At 42.6% G+C, this 22,682-nt stretch overlaps 1 protein-coding gene across 6 annotated transcripts in view; it reads right to left on the bottom strand.

Moving 5' to 3' along the window:
• Positions 1–22,682, bottom strand: part of LOC138753884 (protein numb homolog) — a 143,736-nt gene that overhangs the window by 33,997 nt on the left and 87,057 nt on the right. For 5 of the 6 annotated variants that reach the window (XM_069917424.1, XM_069917423.1, XM_069917425.1 and 2 more), the window contains one exon: positions 20,272–20,346. In XM_069917424.1, the coding sequence (XP_069773525.1) occupies positions 20,272–20,346 (75 nt within the window). Of the gene's footprint in view, positions 1–19,816; positions 19,892–20,271; positions 20,347–22,682 lie in introns of those variants that run through there. The other variant, XM_069917426.1, reaches the window with a different exon arrangement.

Genomic DNA, 22,682 nt, shown 5'->3' with positions numbered 1-22,682 from the left:
TAGAAGTACCATTTAATGGCAGTGCAAAAAAAAACCTGACTCGATGTAGATGTAAACAAATAAAGAAATGTAAACAAACTGACTGTGTAATACAGAAAAAAAAATCAACAGAGTGCAAAAGGAAGATAAAGGAGTCCCTGATTGAGTTTGTTGTTGAGGAGTGATGGTGGAGGGGTAGCAAGGGTTTCTGAACATGGTGGTGCAAGTCTTGTGGAACCTATACCTCTTTCCTGATGACATTAATAATTGTCATCTTTTTTTCTTGGTACCAGGGTTCAAATCCCATGCTGTTTGTAAAGAGTTTGTACCATCTCCCCTTTCTGTGTGGGTTTCCTTCAGGTGCTCTGGATTACTCCCACCATTCAAAACATACTGGGGAGGTCAATTGGGTTGGATGGGCTAGTGGGCAGCAGGGCCTATTAGGGTGCTGCATGTCTAAATTTACAATTTAAATAATTAAAAACAATTCCATTGTTCCCCCTCCTCTGCAATTTAAAATACACAGTTTCTCACATTTCCCAGTTCTGTTTAGAAGATACGAAACATATGTTTTCCAATTCAGATTATGTTACATTAGTTTGCAATTGTACATCTCACTATTCAACTTTCAACTAAATTGAAATGAAGTGCAACCAAATTGAGGATCCCATTCCAACAGCAGGCCAGCAGAGAAGTGTTGACACAATGGTTCACAGACAGGAGTGAAACACAAAGGTCCAATTGTAGTAAAAACACAATATGCTGAAGGAACTCAGCAGGTTTTACTACGTCCTCCTATGGACACTGCAAGATCTACTGAGTTCCTCCAGCATTTTTGTGTTTCTACTGGTTGACAGACAGGAGTGAGTCATCCCAAAACCTTCAACAATTACTCTAGACCATAAAGTCTTATTATATCACATCAAACAAGGCACGGAAACCAATTTCTAATTATTACCTATTATTCCCTCTCAGAAGATGAAGCAGTGATCCTTGACATTGAACATTTGGAACTTTGCAAGTAACAACAGAATGTACTCAAGTGGGAGACAATCATCCATCACAAAGAGTCCTTCAAGAGAGGGCTCTGACACTGACCTGTCCGAGTCCTGAAGGATTTGCCACAGATAATGGGTGAACCAACATTCACAATAATTATTCATAATCTTTATCACTTCCAGATATACCTATTTATGACAGCACTGGTTAAACCTTCCTGCCTTGTCTATCTCTTTCATAATTGTATACGTTTTTGTAAGGTCCCCTCTCATTCTTCTGAATCTCAACAAGCACAGTCCGAGGCACCTCGATCTCTCCTCATAGCCAAACTCCCCCGAACCTCCTTTGGACTACTTCCAAAACCAGTGTATCCTTTTTCAATCAAGGAGACCAGAACTGCATGCAGTACTTCAGGCTCTGTACAGTTGCACAACCTCCCTGCTCTTAAATTCAATTTGTGTACAGCAAAGTTGCACCTGTAAACCAACCTTTTGCAATGCATTGACAAGCATTTTCAAGTCCCTTTGTACAACAGCATACTGCAAATCTTTCACCATCTAAATAATAATGTAATTTTTCTTCCAAAGTGAACGATTTGGCATTTATTAATGTTGTATTCCTTTTTGACCACTCACTCAACCAATCTATATGTCTCTGAAGGCTTTCTGCATCTCCACTCAATTTGATGTCAATTTAGTGACTCCCCACTCCACTCTTTTGTTCTCTCCAACAACTCCACTTCCTTTTGCCCTTTCCCTTACAAATTTGTCCTTTCACCTCTTGCCTTCCCTCTATCCAATGAACCAAACCATCTTCCCAGGTGAATGACCAATTCAGTTGCACTTCCAATCTAGTGTATTGTATTCAGTGCTAGCAATATGGTCTCCTTTACAAATGTACCCTGGATAATCAGAACACTAGTGTTCAGTCCACATGTGTGATCTTGAGCTTCCTGTTGCCCTTTGAATGTCCATCCCACTCCCACTGACTGATCAAACCTACATTGTTACAATGAAATAACACAGGAATGAGGAACAGCAGCTCATCTTCTGTCTGTGCATGTTGCTGGTTCCTAGACTCCATAATGAATTCGGCAACTTCAGGTAACGTGATAGTCCATGTGAAGGAGTGGAGGTCAAGCCCACCCTGACCTGCCAGGCATGCCCTTCTGCTCTGTATTTCACAACTTCCACATTCTAACTCACTCACTATTCCTATTTACTTATTGGCCAGATAACATTGTTTACAGCTAACACTCCTGGTCACCCTGACTTTACCCTCTCAGGGACATCCTCTACCACCCTCCCTGCAGCTCAAGTCCACCCACCATTAACGGTCAAGACAGGAGTGCCATAGAATAATCTTCACTTCCACTGATAAGTGCAAAATCCAACTGCATCCCAGGAACCCAAAACTCTGAAATATCAGAAGGATTAGATTATATTGCAGGAAGAATTAACTAAGATGGAGAAAGTGCAGGAAAGATTCAAAAGTACCTTACGGGAACTGAAGGGCTTGAGTTATAAAGAGAGAAATCTTTTCTCTGGAATGAGGCTGAGAGGTATAGAGGCATACAAACTCATGAGGGGCAAAGATAAGATGAATAATCCCTATAGGGGAATTTAAAATAAAAGGGCCCAGTTTAAAGATAAGAGAGAATAAAATATTTAAAGAGGAGCCGAGAGGCACCTTCTTCACTGAGAGTGTGGTGACCATATGGAAAGAGCTGCCTGGGCATGTGGCAGAGGTTAGGACAATTATGACATTAAAAGACATTTAAACAGATACTTGGATAGGAAAGGTTTACAGGGATATGGGCCAAATGCAGACAAGTGGGATCAGCATGAACAAGTTGAGCCGAAAAGCCTGTTTAGCTCAAGACTGTAAATTACCCCAAAACAACTGTAATTACTTATGTAGATGAGTATCAGGAGAAACAGGGGAGGGAGTTGAAACATTTGAGATAGAATAATTTACAAAAAATGTGGGGGATGGGACTGATGTGATCCTCAAGATGGCCTTTACAATGATCTCCTATCATAAAATATCAGAAAATTGAAAACATCACAAAAAATTATATTTTTCCTAGTCTTTCTTCTTTGGCTTGGCTTCGCGGACGAAGATTTATGGAGGGGGTAAATGTCCACGTCAGCTGCAGGCTCGATTGTGGCTGACAAGTCCGACGCGGGACAGGCAGACATAAAAATGTCCAAATATTATGTGGTTGACAGCATCATGAATCTAACCTGTGAGTATTTAAATTAGTTCTTCAATCAACTCTGATGCTACATTAAAATAAAACTACTGATGTGGACCTTCACAAAAGCTAAACCTAAGCACTTTAATTTAAAATAAATAGCTACAAGGTTTAAAAATAGGAAATACATGAACACTCAGTAAGCCAGGCAACATCGTGAGATAAGAGAGGCAGAGATAATGTTTCAGGTCCCAAGCCACAAGGACTTTGAAACAACTGAACAAATCATGTGGTAAAACTGCCACAGAAACACTCATCAGGTATTGGGAATTAAAACAATAACGAAGACAAATTCAGTCTCCAGACATAATATGGCCTTTCACCAGCCAAGTGAAGAATTCTCCCTTACACATTAGGGTTATTTGTCTGACTGTTACAATTTCTAGAATAAGCTACCATGTTAATAAATGGCATTTCCACAATGAGCAGATTTTTTGAAGTTATGTAGCGGCAGCTACACTGCTACTGAAAGAACACACAACCAGATGGGTTGAGCTCAGTGAGCAGAAAACTGGTTTATTGTTGGCTGCCGGCTGGACTTATACTCCCAGCCCAGACATGGCTGAGAACTGTGCTGGGGGGTGCCGATGTCACTTGGGCGTCACATGGTCCCCCAGTGCGGGCTTTTGACCCCAGTGCTGAAAAGAAGGGTAAACCCCAGACGGCGCAATTTTGGCCGGCTGCCCCGCTGCGTGGATTACAAGCGGGGCCAATTCGCCTGCCGAGTGGCATGCCGCCACACAGCCCCCGCCCAGAACCCGCCCCAATGTCCTTTATAGCTAGGTGGCCTCGCTTCTTGGGCTGGGCCACAATCACTGGTTCGGTGGGGTCGAGATGAGCTGGCTTCAGCTTGTCTACAGTAAACAGCTCCCGCCTGCCGCCGATGTCCAGCATGAACGTAGACCCTGAACGCTGGACAACCCTGTACGTCCCCTCATAAGGTCTCTGCAGAGGTGCCACGGGCGGTCCCCGCCGAATAAAAACATACTCTGCGGAGTGCAGCTCGCTGGGGATGCAAGATGGCCGTGTGCCATGTCTGGGTGGCGATGCTAAGGAGTCCAAGTGGCCTGGAGGTGGGGAAGTAGCTTGTGCGACGACCGCTGGGGTTTGTGAGGTGTGTTTATGAACTCATCGGGCAGTGCCAGTGGTGCGCCATAGACTAGCTCAGCTGATGACGTCTGCAGATCCTCCTTGGGCTTGAAGTGGATGCCCAGGAGCACCCAAGGCAGTTCGTCCACCCAGTCGGGACCAGTGAATCAGGCCATAAGTGCCGACTTAAGGTGGCGGTGCAGACGCTCGACCAGCCCATTGGCTTGCGGGTGATAGGCCGTGGTGCGGTGTAGCTCTATCCCCAACCTATTGGCAAGCTGTGCCCAGAGCGCAGAGGTGAACTGGGTGCCCCAATCGCTGGTGAGGTGATTCGGAATGCCAAACCGGGTGACCCAACTACGCAACAACGCTCGGGAGCAGGAGTCCGTGGAGGCGTCCGGCTTCGGGATCTCCTTGGGCCAACGAGTGATGCGGTCTACCATCGTGAACAGGTAACGGTTGCCCCTGGAAACTGGTAAGGGCCTGACTATGTCCACGTGAATGTGGCCGAACCATTCCCAGACGTGCTCGAACTCTTGTAAGGGCGCCCTGGTATGCCTGTGCAACTTGGACATCTGGCAATGGATGCATGTTCTGGTCCAGCTCGCGATCTGCTTCCGTAGCCCATGCCAGACGAACCGCTCTGCCACCGTACGGACTGTGGACCTGATGGACAGGTACGTAAGATCTTGGATGTGACAGAAGACTTGCCTGCGCCACTGCTGGGGAACCACTGGCTGAGGGGTGCCCATGGTGACATCACACAAGACAGTGCCTTTGCCGCTAGAAGTCAGGAGATCTCGGAACCGCAGGCCCGTGATGAGAGTCCTGAAGGCTCGCGTCACCTCGTCAGACTTCTGGTCCCGGGCAAGCTGGTCGAAGTTGAGGCTGGGTATCAGCGCGCAGATGGTCGGATTTGAGAGTGCATCGGTGACCACGTTGTCCTTCCCCGCCTTGTGCCGAATATTGGTGGTAAACTCCGACACGAAGAAGAGGTGATGCTGCCGGTGGACCGACCAGGGATCCTTTGCCATCGCAAGCGCCTGAGTGAGGGGTTTATGGTCAGTGAAGATGGTAAAAGTCCTCCCCTCCAAGAAATAGCAGAAATGGTATAATGGACCGTTGGTGTAGATAACAGTAAATGGATATGTATCGAGCCAATTTAAATTAAGTAGGTCAACTAGACAGGGATGTCCATTATCTACCTCATTGTTTGCCTTAGCAAAAGAACCATTGGCAGAACTGATAAGAACAGAAAATAAAATTAAAGGGATAAAAATAAAGGAGGAGGAGTATAAAATCAGCTTATTTGTAGATGACATCATAGTATACCTAACAGAACCAGAAAAATATCAAGAATTACATAAGAAAATGAAGGAGTATGGAGAAATATCGGGGTACAAGATCAACGCAAATAAAAGTGAAGTGATGCCAATGAGTAACACGGATTATACAGAATTTAAATCACCATTTAAAATGGCAAACACAAGCAATCCGATACCTAGGTATTAGGTTAGATAATAACTTATGCCACTTGTATAAACTAAATTATCAGCCACTAATAAAGAAATTGCAGGAAGATTTAGAACATTGGAAAGAATTACCGCTAATGTTGAAAGGGAAGGTAAATTGCATTAAAATGAATGTTTTCCCAAGGATACAATACTTATTTCAATTGTTGCCAATTCCCTTTACAGAGAAATTCTTTAATAAACTCAAGAGAATAACAAGGAAATTCTTGTGGAAAGGGGGGAAACCGAGGGTAGCGTTAGATAAATTAACAGAGAGGTATAACCAAGGTGGTTTGCAGTTAGCAAACTTTAAAAATTATTATAGAGCCACACAATTAAGGCATTTATCAGATTTTTTTACCAGACAAGGGAAAAGCCACACTGGACTAAGAAAGAACTAGATAAAATAGGGGAGAAGGTACCAGAACATATATTTTATAAGTGGGATGAAAAGCTGGTGAAATATAAAAGATCACCAGTATTTCATCATTTACTTAATATACGGAAGAAGATCCACTTAGAAAGGAAAAAACAAATTATCAAATACCAAAATTGTTATTGACACAAAACCCACTTAACCCTTTTACAATAGATAACCTTTGCTTTAGAGAATGGGAGAGAAAAGGAATCAAAAGAATAGAAAATTGTTTTTTGGGAAATAATTTATTAACATTTGAACAGTTGAAGTATAAATATGGAATAACTCATGGTACAATGTTTGCATATCATCAACTGAAAGCTTATTTAAAGGATAAATTGGGAAACAGATTGAGATTACCTGAAGGAAGAAGCTTTGAATATGTGATTACAGACACAATGATAATTAAAAGATTTATAATGAACATGTACATTAAGCTGCTAGATAAGGAAAATGATGAAATAAGCTATAAACCTAAACAAAAGTGGGAAAAGGATTTAAACATGAAGATAAAAAATGAAGCATGGGAAAAGTTATGTTCTGGAACTATGAAGAATACAATAAACACAAGGTTACGCTTGATACAGTAAAATTGGTTATACAGGTTATATATCACGCCTCAAAAGTTAAAAGAATGGGATCCAACATTATCAGATAGATGTTTTCGCTGTAAGAAGGAAATGGAAACAACAGTACATGCAATTTGGGCATATACGAAAGTGAAAATGTTTTGGGAAAATCTAAATCAGATATTAAACAAAATCACAAAAAATAATATACCAAAAAATCCAGAGATCTTTCTTCTAAGTAATATAAGAAGTAAGGAATCAGGCCTCAAATTGGATAAAGAGCAAAAAAAAATTATTAAGATAGCCTTAGCAGTATCAAAAAAAATGTATAATGTCAACTTAGAAAATAGAAGAGAGCCTGAGAATACAGCAATGGTACATGGAAATGAATAAATGTATTCCATTGGAAAAAATAACAATTTAAAAACTAAAGTCACATTATTTGAACAAATTTGGGAACCATACATGGAACATAACAGAAAGGGCTTGCCTCGGACCCCCACCCCCTAAAATGATAAGACAAAACGACTTGATTCAATGTGTAAAAGTGGATGACACATTTTTCTTGTTTATTTTTCATTGTTTTATGGTTTTATTGTATATGTTGAATATTTATTGGTTTTGGAGGGGGAGTGGGATGGTAAGGGGGGAAAAAAGGGAGAAAATGCCTCTGTGTATATTTAATGAGAAATGTTTGCATAGATTTTGGTTGATATGGTTCACAGTGTGAAAAATAAAAAATTATTAAAAAAAAGAAATAGCGGAAATGCCGCACTGTCAGGTACATGCCCAGTAACTCACAATCGAAGGCACTAGCGCTATGGTGGGTGGAGAAACCGGCTGAAGAATGCCAGCAGCTTCCATTGTCCATTCACCTGCTGTTCCAGGATGGCTCCGACAGCTGTGGAAGAGGCATCGACGAAAAGCGCCATATGCAAGTCGGTGTGCAAGCATGGTAGCCTTCGTGAGGGCATCCTTGGGGGCCTCGAATGCACTGCTGGCCTCTGGGGTCCAGGTGAGCGTTTTGTGCTTGGCTGTGATGAGGGCGAATAGCAGCTGTATGATGCGCGCGACTCCCGAGATGAATCGGTTATAGAAGTTGACCATACCCGCGAACTCCTGCAGCCCCTTGAGGTTGTCCAGGCGTGGGAACTCCTTGATAGCGGTGACCTTCGTAGTGGCGGGCAAGGCTCCTTCAGCCGTGATGGTATGGGCCAGGAACTGAATGGATTCTTTCCTGAACTGACACTTGGCTGGGTTGATGGTGAGCCCGAAGTCGGCCAGCCGGGAGAAGAGGGTTGTGTTGTGCCCGATCCCTGCTGGCAACAAGGATGTCATCCAAGTAAATGAAGATGAAATCCAGGTCCCTGCCCACTGAGTCTATGAGGTGCTGGAAGGTCTGAGCAGCATTCTTTAGCCCAACCAGCACGCGAAGGAACTCGAACAAGCCGAAGGGGGTGATGATGGCCGTCTTGGGAATGTCCTCTGGGTGCACCAGCATTTGATGATACCCGCGCACCAAGTCAACCTTGAAGAAAACCCTCGCACCATGCAGGTTGGCCGTAAAGTCTTGGATGTGAGGGATAGGGTAACAGTCAGGAACTGTCCCCTCATTGAGCCGTCTATAGTCTCCACAGGGGCGCCAGCCACCGGAGGCTTTCGGAATCAGGTGGAGTGGTGAGGCCCACGGGCTGTCAGAGCACCGAATAATCCCCAGCTCCAGCAGATGCGAAAACTCTTCCTTCGCCATCTGGAGTTTTTCAGGAGGGAGCCAGCATGCTTTGGCGAGAACCGGTGGACCCTAGGTGGGGATGTGGTGGAACACCCTGTGGCGCGGTGAGGCAGCGGAGAACTGTGGCCTGAGGAGGGCTGGGAACTCATCCAGGATTCGCTGGAACACATCTCTGGGCGTGCTGATCGTGGCCATCTGCAGCTGTTCTGTGCGGGAGGCATTGAGGCGAACGGCCTGGAAAGTCCAGGGGTCTACCAGGCGCCTACATCGAATGTCCACTAGGAGGCCGTGGGCGAGGAGGAAGTCGCCACCCAGGATGGCGATTGGAAGGGAAGAGACGGTGAACCTCCACGAGAACTTTCACTGGCCGATGTGGAAGTGGACTGTCTTGTTCCCATACATCCGGATCTATGTTGCATTGGCTGCATGGAGGGGAGGTCTTCGCGGTCGGATCCTGGACTCGATGGCCGTGGCCAGGATGACGCTGATCTGGGCCCCATTGTTGTCGAGGAAACGCCAGCCACTTACTGAGTTCCGCAGGTAGAGGAGGCTGTGTCTTTGGCCAGTCGCCGCAGCCATTAACAGCAGCCAGACGGCTCATTTCCCTGGAACAAGCAGGGCTGATGACACTTCCGAACCTTGGCTCCCCAACGCTGGTGGTAGAAGCAGAGGCCTGGAGCGGATGTCGTGCCCCTGGTTATGCTCTTGGTGGCCTCTGCAGGGGACAGGTGTTCTACCGCAGCGCTAAGGGCAGGCTTGGCGTGGTCATGGCCTTGCATCATGACCTGGTGGACCGCTGAGCCCTCCGGGAATCGCTCGAGCCATAGCACTTGGGCCTTCTAAGCAACCTTCCTCAGGTCAGTAAAGCTCTCTTGGGCAAGTAACTGCCGGATGTTGTCGAGCAGATGGTCGAGGAAAATTTTCTCAAAGAGTGGGCAGTTGGTGTGATCACCCATGAGAGTGAGCATCTCGTCCATCAGCTCCACCAGGTACCTGTGCCCAAAGACGTCAAGGTGCAGCATCTGAGTGACGCGCTGACGCCTGGATAGGCCGAGAGATCTGGTGAGCACTCGCTTGATGGTCCCGTATTTGTCTTCGGTGGGCAGGTGTTAAACGAGATGCAGCACACATTTGGCGGTGGCCTTGTCCAGGGCAACAACTACATGGTAGAATTTGGTTGTGTCCGGCGAAATCTGGCGGAGGTGAAACTGAGCCTCCGAGTGGCCGATCCAGGTCTCTAGCTCCTGAACCCAAAAGTCAGGCAGCTTGACGGCTATAGCACTGATCCCAGGTTCGCTCATGTTGGGTTCAAAGGCATTTGAACCAGTCGGGATCACCAATTGTAGCGGCAGCAACACTGCTACTGAGAGAACACACAACCAAATGGAGTGAGCAGAAAACTGGTTTATTGCTGGCTGCCGGGCTGGACTTGTACCCCCAGCCCGGACCTGGCTGAGAACAGTGCTGGGGGGCGCCGACGTCACGTGGTCCCCCAGCGCAGGCTTCTGAGCACAGTGCTGAGAAGGGGAAACCCCCAACAGCGCCATTTTGGCCGGCTGCCCTGCCGCATGGATTACAAGCAGGGCCGGTTTGCTTGCCTAGTGGTATGCCACCACAGTTGAATACATTATGTTCCATATTTTCATAATTTGCAAAACTTGTATGCCACTGACGTTGATTGAAATATAGAGAGGGGTAAATTTCAGGTAATTTATGTATTTCCAGTTAATTTAAAGTTAATGGCTTTAAATATGTTTACATACTGCTAATAGTTTAGTGTTTTAAAATAGTTAATTAAAAATTTTAAAGAAATGTTAATAGTATAAGAACATGACCAACATTGAAGCATTTTGGCTTAATTGTTCTCAAGGTTTTTATGGGATTTCTATGGCTGGAAGTTTATCAGCTGCACAGACACTCACTGATATGCTAAAAGATGCAATGCCAACACATGCAGGTAGAGACAGGTCTGGAGGAAAACATGAGGAAACCTGAAAGCTGCCTTTGAGAGGCAGAAAATTGCTTGATTATTTCAAAGCATTTGAAGGCCAAAAGATTCTGGTCGTGAATGGAGTGCAGTCATCCCCCAGATGGCAATTAGCATTCAGGCTGCAAGTTTCTGCTTTCAACAGACATTCAGGGACTTGCTAACACTGTGCATTTTGGAGTTTGTTCAACAGGAAGAAAAATGAGACTGGGAACAAACAACATATTCACTAAAGTCAAAATTCAATGTTGAAAGTGGTTGAGATACAAGTGTACATACTTAAATAAAAATGAATGGGAATAAACAGCCTTTGTTAGTCAACTCCAGTTCAACAGGGAGGCTTTTAACTTGCTTTCAATTCGACTTCTGTAAGTGCTTCAGTCAATTAAAAAAAACTATTGTTAAAGTTTCCTCTTTTGAAAAATATACGTGTTCATCAAGGACATTCAATACCAGTAGAAAGGAACGGAACTTTAATTTTGGCCTGTTTATGTCACGCAATTCAATTTGTGTCTTTTGTAATAATTTAGATCACAAAACAAAACCTCCTGAAACTTGTGCTTCAACCTTCCCTACTTTGATGATCTGCTGCATTTATTTAGTAATGGAGAATACTACTTCATTCTCTGTAATGCCTATTCTGTTTACTCATTGAAAGTACTGAAGATAATTAAAGTGGTTACTGTGGGACTAGACCATAAAATAGCCTATCTCAGTCAGAGAACTATAGGTTGAATTTGCTAATCCTTACCGACATTAATAGACCAAGGGAAGGGAAAGAAATGAAAAAAAGTTACCATGGCCCAACTGACATGGAGTCAGAGTTATAGAACATGGAAAAGAGGCCTTCAACACAACTCCTCCAGGCTGACAAAGTTGCCCTCTGAGATAGTCCCATTTGTCTAAGCTTTTCTAGCCCTCTGACCCTGTCCAAATGTCTTTTAAATGTCACAACTCTCTAGCTCCTGTCTGAGCGGTGACATGGATATGTTGTAACCCTCACCTTTCGTAGCAACAGGTCTACGGCAGATGCCATCTTACTGGCTCGACACAAAACCCTGCAACATCTGGACAGTAAAGATACATTCATCAGGATGCACTTTATCAACTAATTTGGCATTTAACATCATCATCCCCTCAAAACTCCAAGACCTGGGACTCAATGCCTCACTGTGTCATTGGATCCTGGATTTCCTCACCTTCAGACCACAATCACTGAGGATTGATAAGAATATCTCCTCCACAATCTCCATCAGTACCAGAGCAACACAGGGGTGCATTCTTAGCCCCCTGCTCTACTCACTTTACACCTACGACTGTGTGGCTTGGTACGACACTAACACCATCAATTTGCTGACGATACCATGATAGTGAGTTGTATAAAGAAGTGGTAAGTCAGCATACAGGAGAGAGCATGAAAACTTGGCTGAAAAGAGCACCAACAACAACCTTGCACTCAATGTCATCAAAACTAAGGAGATGGTTGTTGACTTCAAAAAAGGAAAGCCAGAGGTATACAATCCAGTGATCATTGAGGGATCAGAGATGGAGAGGATGAGCAAATTTAAGTTCTTGGGAGTCACTATCTCGGAGGATCTTTTCTGGACCCAACACACTAATGGCATCATAAAGAAAGCACGTCACCACCTCTACTTCCTCAGGAGTTTGTTTGCAGAAGTTTGGTAATGATACCAGAAACCCTGGCAAATTTCTACAGCTGTGTTGTGGAAAGTGTGCTGGCCAGCTGCATCATGGTCTGGTATGGGGACACCAATATCTATATGCGTAAAGCCCTCTAAAAGGTAGTAGACACAGTTCAGGACATCACAGGCAAAACTCTCCCCACTATCGAGAACATCCACAGGGAACGCTGATGTCTGAGAGCGGCAGCAACCATCAAAGATCTACACGGCCAGCACACGCTCTGTTCTCGCTGTTGCCATCAGGCAAGAGGTATAGATGCCACAAGACTCACACCACCAGGTTCAGGAACAACTGCTACATCTCCACCATCAGACACCTCAACAACATTCAGGGACTCTCACTTGTGCACTTTATTGATTTTTTAAAAAGATTTCTCTGTATTGCACAGTTTGTTTACATTATCTATTTACAGTTCTTTATTTGTTTACATGTTCACACTGCTTAGTTTTGTTTTCACTACTAATAAGCAGTAATTCTGCTTGTCCACAGAAAAAGAATCTCAGAGTTGTATATGATGTCATTCATGTCTGAACTGACTATAATTCTGAAATCTGAAAATCTACCTGTACCACTTGCTTCTGGCTGCTTGTTTCATTTCACCCATCACCTTAAATCTATGCCCTCCAGTTTTAAACACTCCTACCCTAGGGAAAGACTGTCTATTCCATATATCTCTGTCCCTCTTGATTCTGTATACTGCTTTAAGATCACTCCTCCACCTCCTACGCATTGTGTATCCCGCCTCTCGTTTAACTCTAACCCTTCAGTCCTGAAAACATCCTCATGAATACTTTGTAAAAATCTTTTCAAGTGTAATAGCATCTTTCTTATAGGTGGGTGACCAGAACTACACAGTATTCCAAATGTGGCCTTACCCACACATTATTATTATTATTATTGGTCGTCCTTCGGTTCAAAGAAGACACGTTGTTGCGCAATTTATCTGTGAACACGAAGATGACTTTGCAGTCCCAGTCTGGAAGCGCAAAGTCTAGCACAATGGGGGCACTGGAAGCCCGTTGTTGGCTGCTGCTCTGCCTTCCACCAGTTTTTGGCAGTGCCTGTCTTCAAAATTGATGTAGGTTCATCGCACAGGGCTCACCATCGGGAGTTGTCAGCAGCCAGAGTTTCTAGTTCTCTTGGCTGGATGCCACAGTAGCACAGGGTGTCCTTCACAGCATCTTTATAATGCTTGTGTGGACGATCTTGAGGTCTCCTTCCAGTCTTCAGTTCACTATAAAGCAGCTGACGAGCTATATGGTGATCATCCATTCTGATGACTTGTCCCACCCACCGCATCTAGGCTCTGATGATCAGGGACATAATACTGATGGGCCTCTTGCAACTCAAGACCTCCAGGTTGGAGGCACGGTCTTGCCAACGGATGCCAAGGATGGAACAGAGGGTGCGCATGTGGAATTTCTCCAGTTGTTTGATGTGACGTCGGTAAGAGTCCAGATCTGACATCCATATAGGAGAGAAGGGATGAACACTGCTCTGTAGACTTTTAGCTTTGTGGAGATGCGGACATTGTGTTGATTGAGCACTCTGGTCTGCAGCCTCCCCAGAGCCTCACTGGCCTTGCTGATCCTGGAGTCAATTTCTTAGTCCAAAGACCCATCACTCGAGATGATGCTCCCCAAGTATTTGAAACTTTTTACATTTTTCAGCTGGGTGTTGTCAACAGTGAGTTTTGGTTCTATGGCGTTGGTGTTTGGCACGGACTGATGGACTACTTCAGTCTTATTCAGGTTGATGGTCAGGCCAAAGAGCATAGCAGTGTATGAGAATTTGTTCAGCATTAACTGTAGATCACTATTTTTGAGTGCCAAGAGCACACAGTTAACACCAAAAAGGGTTTGTTGAATGACTTTGTAGAGGCACTTCACCCATGTGGGTTCAAGCAGCGAAGGTTAAAGAGAGTCATTCAATCGTTACCTGATGTACACTCCCTTCTCCAATCATTGGACAGCACATGACAATATGCAAGTGAAGAACAGACTGAACAAGTCAGGGCTTATACACAGCCTTGCTTCACCCCATTAGAAATGGCAAATGTCCTGTCATTCCGTCATGGAACAGCTGAATCATTTTTATGAATTTCCTTGGGCATCCATAATGACTCATGATGGCCCAGAGAACCTCCCTGTTTACAGTGTCAAATGCCTTTGTCAGGTCAATGAAGACGGAGTAAAGAGGCATGTTCTGCTCAATGCACTTCTCCTGAACTTGTTTCACGGCAAGTATCATATCCACTGTACTCCATTCTGGCCGAAAGCCGCACTGCACCTCTGGGAGATTCCTTTCCAAAGCAGTGACAAGTCTGTTCAGGAGGATGGGGGAAAAAATCTTACCTGTGATGGACACCAGTGAGATACCCCTGTAATTTCCAGTTTGATTTGCTTTCCTTATTTTTGCAGAAAGCCACAATGAGGACATTGTTGAAGTAGTCAGGCATCTCCTCTGTGATCCAGATGTCTTCCATGACGTCTTGAAATGCCTGTAGTGCATTTGGGCTTAGAGCTTTGTAGATCTCATCAGTGGAGGACAGCAGGTCTAGGTCATCTAGGACAGGCTACTGAGTGATGTGCTGTAAGACATCATGATCAACTGTGGACAGCCTATTAAGTAGGTTGGAAAAGTGTTCAGCCCAGTGGCTTTTCAGTCCTTTGTGGTCTTTGATCAGGCTCGACCCATCAGATGACATCAAGCGGGAGCATCCTGATTTAGAAGGACCATAAACTGACTTTATGGCACTGAAAAACTCTGATGGCATGCATGTCTGCATAACGTTCCACCTGCTCAGCTTTTCTCTGCCACCACTTGTCCCCCATTTCTTGCAGCTCTGCCTGTTCTTTGGACTGCAGACGTTTACCAACACAAAGCTGTAACAAAACATCACAATTCCTGTACTTGAATCATGTACTGTCACATGTCCTGAAATACAGCAAAAAAGATTTGGGGTTGTGTGCACATTTCTGGTCACCCAGCTTTAGGAAGTATGATATCAAATTGAAGAGGGTTACATTGAGAGAAGTTGGATAGACTGGATCTTTATTCTTTTAAGCTTAGGAGACTGGGGTCAACTTGTAGAGGTTTATAAAATCATGAGGGGCATGGATAAAGTGAGTACTCAGAATTTTCCCAGGCAGATGATTCCAGAACCAGAGAACTTAAGTTTAAGTGCGATGCTAGAGAATTAAGAGAGAAACCTTTTCTCTAATAAGATGGTCCATATTATTTATTTTTTAAATTTAGACATACTGCGCAGAAGCAGACCATTTGGGCCCACGAGCCTGTGCCACCCAATTACAACCCTTATTCCAATCGCTGGCACTGTATCAATGTGGCACTAACCGTACCACCCTATCTGGAATGAGATGTCAAAGGAAGCTATAGAATTGGGCAGAGTTAAGATATTCATTTGCACAAGTACATGGATAGGAAGAGTTTAGAAGGATATGCACCAAATGCATGCAAAGGAGATTCACCCTGAATGTTAACCTGGTTAGCATGGTCAAGTTGGGTTGTTTTGTACTGTGCTGTTTGGCTCCATAACTTAAATATAGCTCAATGTAAATTTACCATAATCTCTCTACTTTCAATTTCATCAGATGGAAATGATAATTATAGTGCCTAGATAGCTTTTCATTTTACATTCATCTGCACATTACCACACCAGAACCAGGCAACTCCTCTAAGTAATGAGATTGTTTTAATAGATTTAATTCATGTGCATACAACTTTCCTTCACTCAGTACACTTTATTACTCTGCTTTCATTTGACAATCTTTAATTGGAATAAGCTATATTGTGTGTTGCAACTCTGACAACGGAGAGACTCCTTTGCCCTGCATCAATTTATTGCCTGCTGGGAATACCTTCTCTGTTTAAAAAGAATCAATCAGTTCTATTTGTTATTTACCTCTATGTATTTGTACCATCTCAGAAGCAGAATTTATTGTCATGAACAAATCATGAAATTGTGTGCTTTGTATCAGCATCATAGGGGAAACATAGATATTACAACATTACTACGCGTGCGTATATGTGCACACACATGTGTGTGTGTGTGTGTGTGTGTGTGTGTGTGTGTGTTAACAGTAATAGTATATTAAATAAGGCAGTGTCTTTGGTTCACTGATTTTTCAGGAATCTGATGTCAGTGGGGAAGAAATTGTCCTTGTGCCGCTGAGTGCTCGTCTTTAGGCTCCTGGACCTTTTCCCCGATGGTAGCAGAGTGAAGAGGGCATGGCCTGGGTGGTGGGGATCTTTGAGGATAGAGGCTGCTTTATTAAGACACTGCCTCACGTAGATGTCCTCGATGAAGTCCAGTGTCTGTGATGCCGCAGGCCGAGTTAACAACCCTCTGGAGCTTTTTTTGTCCTGAGAGTTGGCGCCTCCACACCAGGCAGTGATGCAACCAGTCAGAATGTTTTTCACAGTACACCTGTAGAAGTTTACGCTAGTCTTTGATGAACTCCTCAGACATCTCACAAATTATAGTCACTGGCAAGCCATCTTTGTGATTGCATCAACATGGATTCTCCAGGACAAATCCTTGGAGATGCTGACTCCCAGGAATTTGAAAATTCTTGAACATCTCCACTACTGAACCTTTGATGAGGACTGGTTGTGTTCCCCGACTTCCTTCTGAAGAGCACAATCATCTCCTTGGTTTTGCTGACGTTGAGCGCAAGGTTGTTGTCGTTACATCATTCAACAAGTTGATCTATCTCCTTCCTGTTCGGTTCCTCGTTGTCATTTGTGATTCTGCCAACAATTGTGGTGTCATCAGCAAATTTATAGATAGCATTGCAATTGTGCCTGGATACAGTCATGGGTGTACAATGAGCAGAGCAGTGAGCTAAGCACACATCCTTGGTGACCAGTAAGGAGGAGATGTTTCCAGTTCATACTGTTGCAGAGGTGGGTACAGAGATCTAGAGTTTGCAGCACTTTCCTTTGTTCCCTTTGTTTCTCTACCTAATGCTATTTTTTAAAGAACTGTAACCATCTTGTCTTTATGCAAATACAATAGAAACATAGAAAACTTACAGCACAATACAGGCCCTTCTGCCCACGAAGTTGTGCCAAACATGTCCCCACTTTAGAAATTACTCGTCTTTCCCATAGCCCTCTACATTTTTCTAAGCTCCATGTACCTATCTAAAAGTCTCTCAAAGACCTATCATATCTACCTCAACTACCATTGCCAGCAGCCCATTCCATGCACGCACCACTCTCTACATTAAAAACTTAAACTTGACATCTCCTCTGTACCTACTCCCCAACACCTTGTGGCAACCATTTCAGTCCTGGGTAAAAGCCTCTGACTGTCTACACGATCAATGCCTCATCATCTTAAACACCTCTATCAGGTCACCTCTCATCCTCCATTCTCCAAGGAGAAAAGGCAGAGTTCACTCAACCCATTTTCATAAGGCATGCTCTTTTGTGAAGGACAGAGAATCCTGGACCTAAGGGGTCCAGTGAAGATGTCTGTGACCAGCCCCAAATGTGGCAGATAGTGATTGGGGCTCACAGATGTTAGAGTCTCAGTTTAAGTGTTTTGTGATAGTGTATGAATAAAGCAGTTTTTGCCCCAGGATCCAATGTGTCCTTTTGTTCATCTCAAAATTAAAGCATTTGGGAAAAGCACACTTTATGAGATATTGGCCAATGTGCTCAGAAAGAGTAGGAGCAATACAGTCCTCTCTTCAATATTGATAGATTACAGCATCCCTGACCTTCCCCAAATTCATGGCACACATGCACTTACAAATTGCATTTACACTAAAGTGTAAATTGGGAACAAGTGTGGTGTTATTACTGATCCTTACAGGACGCTACTTCCAAAAGTACTTGAGATTCATGATTATCAGTCCTGCAGAATTGGGGAACATAGCAGAATTCATTGCCAAAAATCAGTCACTGAATGGTAGAAGGCGCAATAAATTTGGGAAATATTTATGAATTAGATCAGAAATATTGTTTTATCTGCTTCACGACTTCAAAGAATTCATTGAGTTTGGTCACATGACACATTTTCAGATCCCACTGCCAACTCATCATTTTGTTTTTAGTTCAGTATTTTGAATCCTTCTTCAGTGAGGATTCCATTTTTCTTCTATCACTTGCATTATTTGGACAAGAACTCATTCTTGCATTAAATTAGATTATTGACAATCTGTTCCCCAACTTCACAATACCCTACTCTGAATGCAACTGCCTGCTCAGGTAGCCCATATATTCACTAGTACCTATCTCCTCCACACAACACGCTTCGTATTGCTAACTGTATATTCAAATGTAAATTACAAATGAATCATATGATGGAATGAAGATATGTATTATCATTTTCAAATGGTACTGAGGTAACAAAAGTCTGCAGATACTGCAGATGAAGTAAAACACAATGCTGGTCAAACAGTGTGTTTTTATGTATTTTTAATTTTGCTACATAAAGAACACTGACCTGCTGATTTTCTCCAGCATTGTGTTTTACTTCAACCACGGTGTCAGCAGACTTTTGTGTTTTACTTTTGTTAACCGAGTACCATTTGAAAATATTAATGCACATCTTCATTCGGCCATGATTAATTTGCAATTTACATCTGAATATACAGTTAACAATGCACTGTGAGGCTCATCAATACATGCAATATCAATTTACATTGCTGAGTCACTCATCCAATAATGATCCACTGAGAAATCTAAAGGCCATTTCATGTCAGGCTTCTGCCTTGACGCCGACTACAGGAGCGGATGGAAAACTAAGAATTTACCTTTCAGAAAGCAGCCCTAAAAGGCTGCTCCAGTGTCCCATTCATATCCAGAGGTGTTTTGTAGAGCCCTCCAGAGCCAATTGAGGCGGGGCAACTGGTGACATAGTGCCACCGACTATAAATATGCTGCAGAGAAATGGTCGTCTTCCCAACCCATAATCCTCCAGGACTCTGGTTCCCAGAACAGTTTCAGCTCCGTGGGGTATTATGGGTAGGGAAGATGGCCAGTGCTCTGCTGTGTTTTGAGCCACATAGAATACCCCTGCCGGCTTCCACTACTCCTGCTGCCAGCTCCCGTTGCCCTGCTAGTCCCCGCTGCCCCTGCCTTGGAGGGAGAGGGGAGAGTGAGGAGATTGGTTGCAGGCCAACGGCATCATCAGGCCATCCATAACCAGCTGCTTGCAGCAGCTGCATATTCAGGTCAGGTGGTGGAGAGCATTGCTCTGCTGAATATCCTTCCCCAAGGGTTGGAAATGGCACCTCGGAGCCAGCAACTACGCATTCAGGAAGGTGCGCCCTTAGCCATAAGGGCAAAGAACCTTCGCCTTTACAAACGGGCATTTGGAAAGTGCCTCAAGTTAACAGTAACAAAACAACACATTAATTTTCCAAATCTCACAACGTTTTACATAATAGTGCCTCAAATTTGAGCACGAAGTAGTTTTGATTTTCTTGTACCTAAAATTTTACATTATACTGTCATAAACTACTACCATCACCGAAAACATTAAAATCCCTTAATAGCAAATTAAGTTGCATTTTCAAGTGATGCAGTTTCCTTACTTTTGATGAATTTGAATAACACAAATGTGTTATGGAAGATTCTGCTGAGGAAGCTGGCATGGTGTTTTCATTGCTTTACCAATGTGCTAACACTTGTGGAGAAATGGTGCCTAGGGGCATGCCACCTCATACCTGCAAGATGAGGAATGCCATGCCAGGATTGCACGAGGGAAAAAGATAGTACAAGAAAACGGAAAACAAGATCACTTATGCAGCCCATTTAAATAGCACAGATAAGATGCTGCATTAGTACTTCAGCATGCAATCAAAATGCATCAAACAAATCTTAACATCTCAGGTACTTAAAAGACTCAAGAGACCACAAAACCATGACAAAATGCAACACCAAGCTAGAAGCACCAAAACTACAAAGAATATTAGTTAAGTAACATAAATATCAGTATTTTCAGGTATTATGTGTATTTTTTGTGCTGATCAAAATATGTTATACATACAGATTTCAGCTTCTTTACAGCTTCCTCACAGATGTGCATCCCTCGAGATTCATCTACCTCCACATGGCCTAAGTACTGAAAAAGAGAAATGCAAGTTCAAAGCTCTGATTAGTCTCACAACACATTCCTCAGAATTCACACAAATTTAGTTCAAAACTCCTGATGGGATGACTTCTTAGGTAAATGGTTCCCATTGAGCATTTAGAATCTTCAGTGGTTTTCAACTGTTTTCTTTCCACCCACATCCCACTTTATGTATTCCCTATGCCATCAGGTGCTCTGTGATTAGTAAGGGATTGCTTAAGGTGGGCTGTGGGTGGAAAGAAAAAGTTTGAATACCACTGTTTTAATTGTCCCTAATTGACTTATTATGTTGGTTTCATAACTCCAAAGGAAATGGACCAATGACAATTTTTCTCAAGAAAAATATTTGAGTAACAATTGGGTCTAGAGCAGTGATTCTCAATCTTCCTTTCCCACTCACATACCACCTGAAGCAATCCCTTACTCATCAGAACACCTATGACATAGGGATTACTTAAGGTGCTGAGTGGAAAGAAAAAGGTTGAGAACCACTGATTTAGATAAACAAATACACATTACCATCTGCTACGCTCCGCTGATTACCCTTCCCCGAGAAGGGTTGCATTCGGTGCCTCAGAGCTGGTCATGGCGCATTCAGAAAGGTAAGTCTCTAGACGCAAGGGCAGAGATCCTTTGCTTTTATATTCGGCATTTTCCATGCTTGAAAGGGCTTAATGATGCTTCTGTTCCAGATCACGATCAAGTAAACCCTCGAACTTTGTGTAAGCTATGGCCAAGACAGGCTGGGTTAAATTGTGCAAACCCTTTAGTGGAATAGTCAGGTGACAAGGAGAAAGAGAACCAATTTAGTCAATTCAGAGGATTGTTTGCACTAGTGGAATTCACTGCCTGTTGAAAGCTTTGTTCATGCAAGATGGTCACCCTCCGAGCACGTGGTGGAGACAGGCACGCTCATATTTAAGCTGGATCTAGATAAGCACTTGAATAGCTGAGCCATAGAAGTCTACAGATCTTTGTAAGGACACCCTTGCCAGCTTATCTTTCCACAAAAATTTCCTTTTAAAAAAATTTTAGGAACTTTACAAGGAATAAACTGAAAAAATATTGTAATCTTGGAAATTAACATTGGAAATGTGAGTTAGGGGGCTTTACAGCTTCCGAATTTTCAAAATTATTATAAAGCAGTACAATTAAAATTAATAGAATGTTTCATTTGGAAAAATCATTGGTAAATCATTGGGCAAATATTGAATTATCTCAAATTCGTGAGAAGATGGATCAATTTATTTACAAATGGAATTCTAAATTAATACATCATTATAAATCACGTATTTTAATACACTTGATGGAATTACGGAATGTGGTAAATAAAGAAATAGGTACACAAGGGAAAATTTTGGGTAAAATTTTATAAGAATAAACTTTTCCCGTTTACGCTTAATAATCAGTTTTTGAAATTATGGGACCAAAAAGGAATTAAAACTGTACAAGATTGTTTTTAAGCAGACTATTTTATTTGATTTCAAAGAATGAAAGAGAAATATGAAATATGAAATACTGTCAAAAATTATTTTTTGTTATCAAGTTAGAGCTTTATTATTGGATAATTTCGGTTATACTTTGAGGTTATCTAGACAATCTCATTTTGAAACTTTACTTATAAAAGACAGGAAGAAGAGATTTATATCTGAAATGTATTTGTTATTGCAGAATAAAATCTTAAGTTAGATTTGCAAAAGTCTAGGTTAAAATGGGAAAAAGATTTAGGGATTGTGATTATTCAAGATGATTGGAGGAATTTGTGTTGATAGTATGACTAAGATTATTAATGTGAGATACAGATTAGTACATTATAATTTAATACATCAATTATATTTAACCCTGGAAAAATTAAAGATATACAATTTATCTTCTTCAGATTTATGTTTGAGATATCAGAAGGAGTTAGGTTCTTTTTTGCATTCTACTTGGTCATGTGATAATGGTAAATCTTTTTGGATGTGATTTAAAGAGTTATTAGACCATATTTTTAAAGTTAAAATTCCATTGGATCCTTTATTATTTTTGTTACGTGGTATTAAAAAAATTGAGCTTGACTAGATTTCAAATAGCTGTTTTGAGATTGGCATTAGCTGTTGCTAGAAAATATATAGCGATTACATGAAAAATGAGATTAATTTGAGTTTACATAGATGGCGTATGGAATTGAGATCTTGTATTCTGTTGGAAAAAGTAACAATTTAACATGATCTTTTTTTTTTAAATGGGAAGGTTTGGATCCTTCATTTGGATAATATGAGTTTAAAATTGTGAATTCTCTGACCATACTGTGGTGTGGTTCTATTCTATGATACCTAATTAAGTTA

This window comes from Narcine bancroftii, chromosome 2 (assembly GCF_036971445.1).
Source record: "Narcine bancroftii isolate sNarBan1 chromosome 2, sNarBan1.hap1, whole genome shotgun sequence".
NCBI lineage: Eukaryota > Metazoa > Chordata > Chondrichthyes > Torpediniformes > Narcinidae > Narcine > Narcine bancroftii.
Note: the sequence above shows the minus strand (reverse complement) of the source record. Positions and strands in the feature narration are given on the sequence as shown.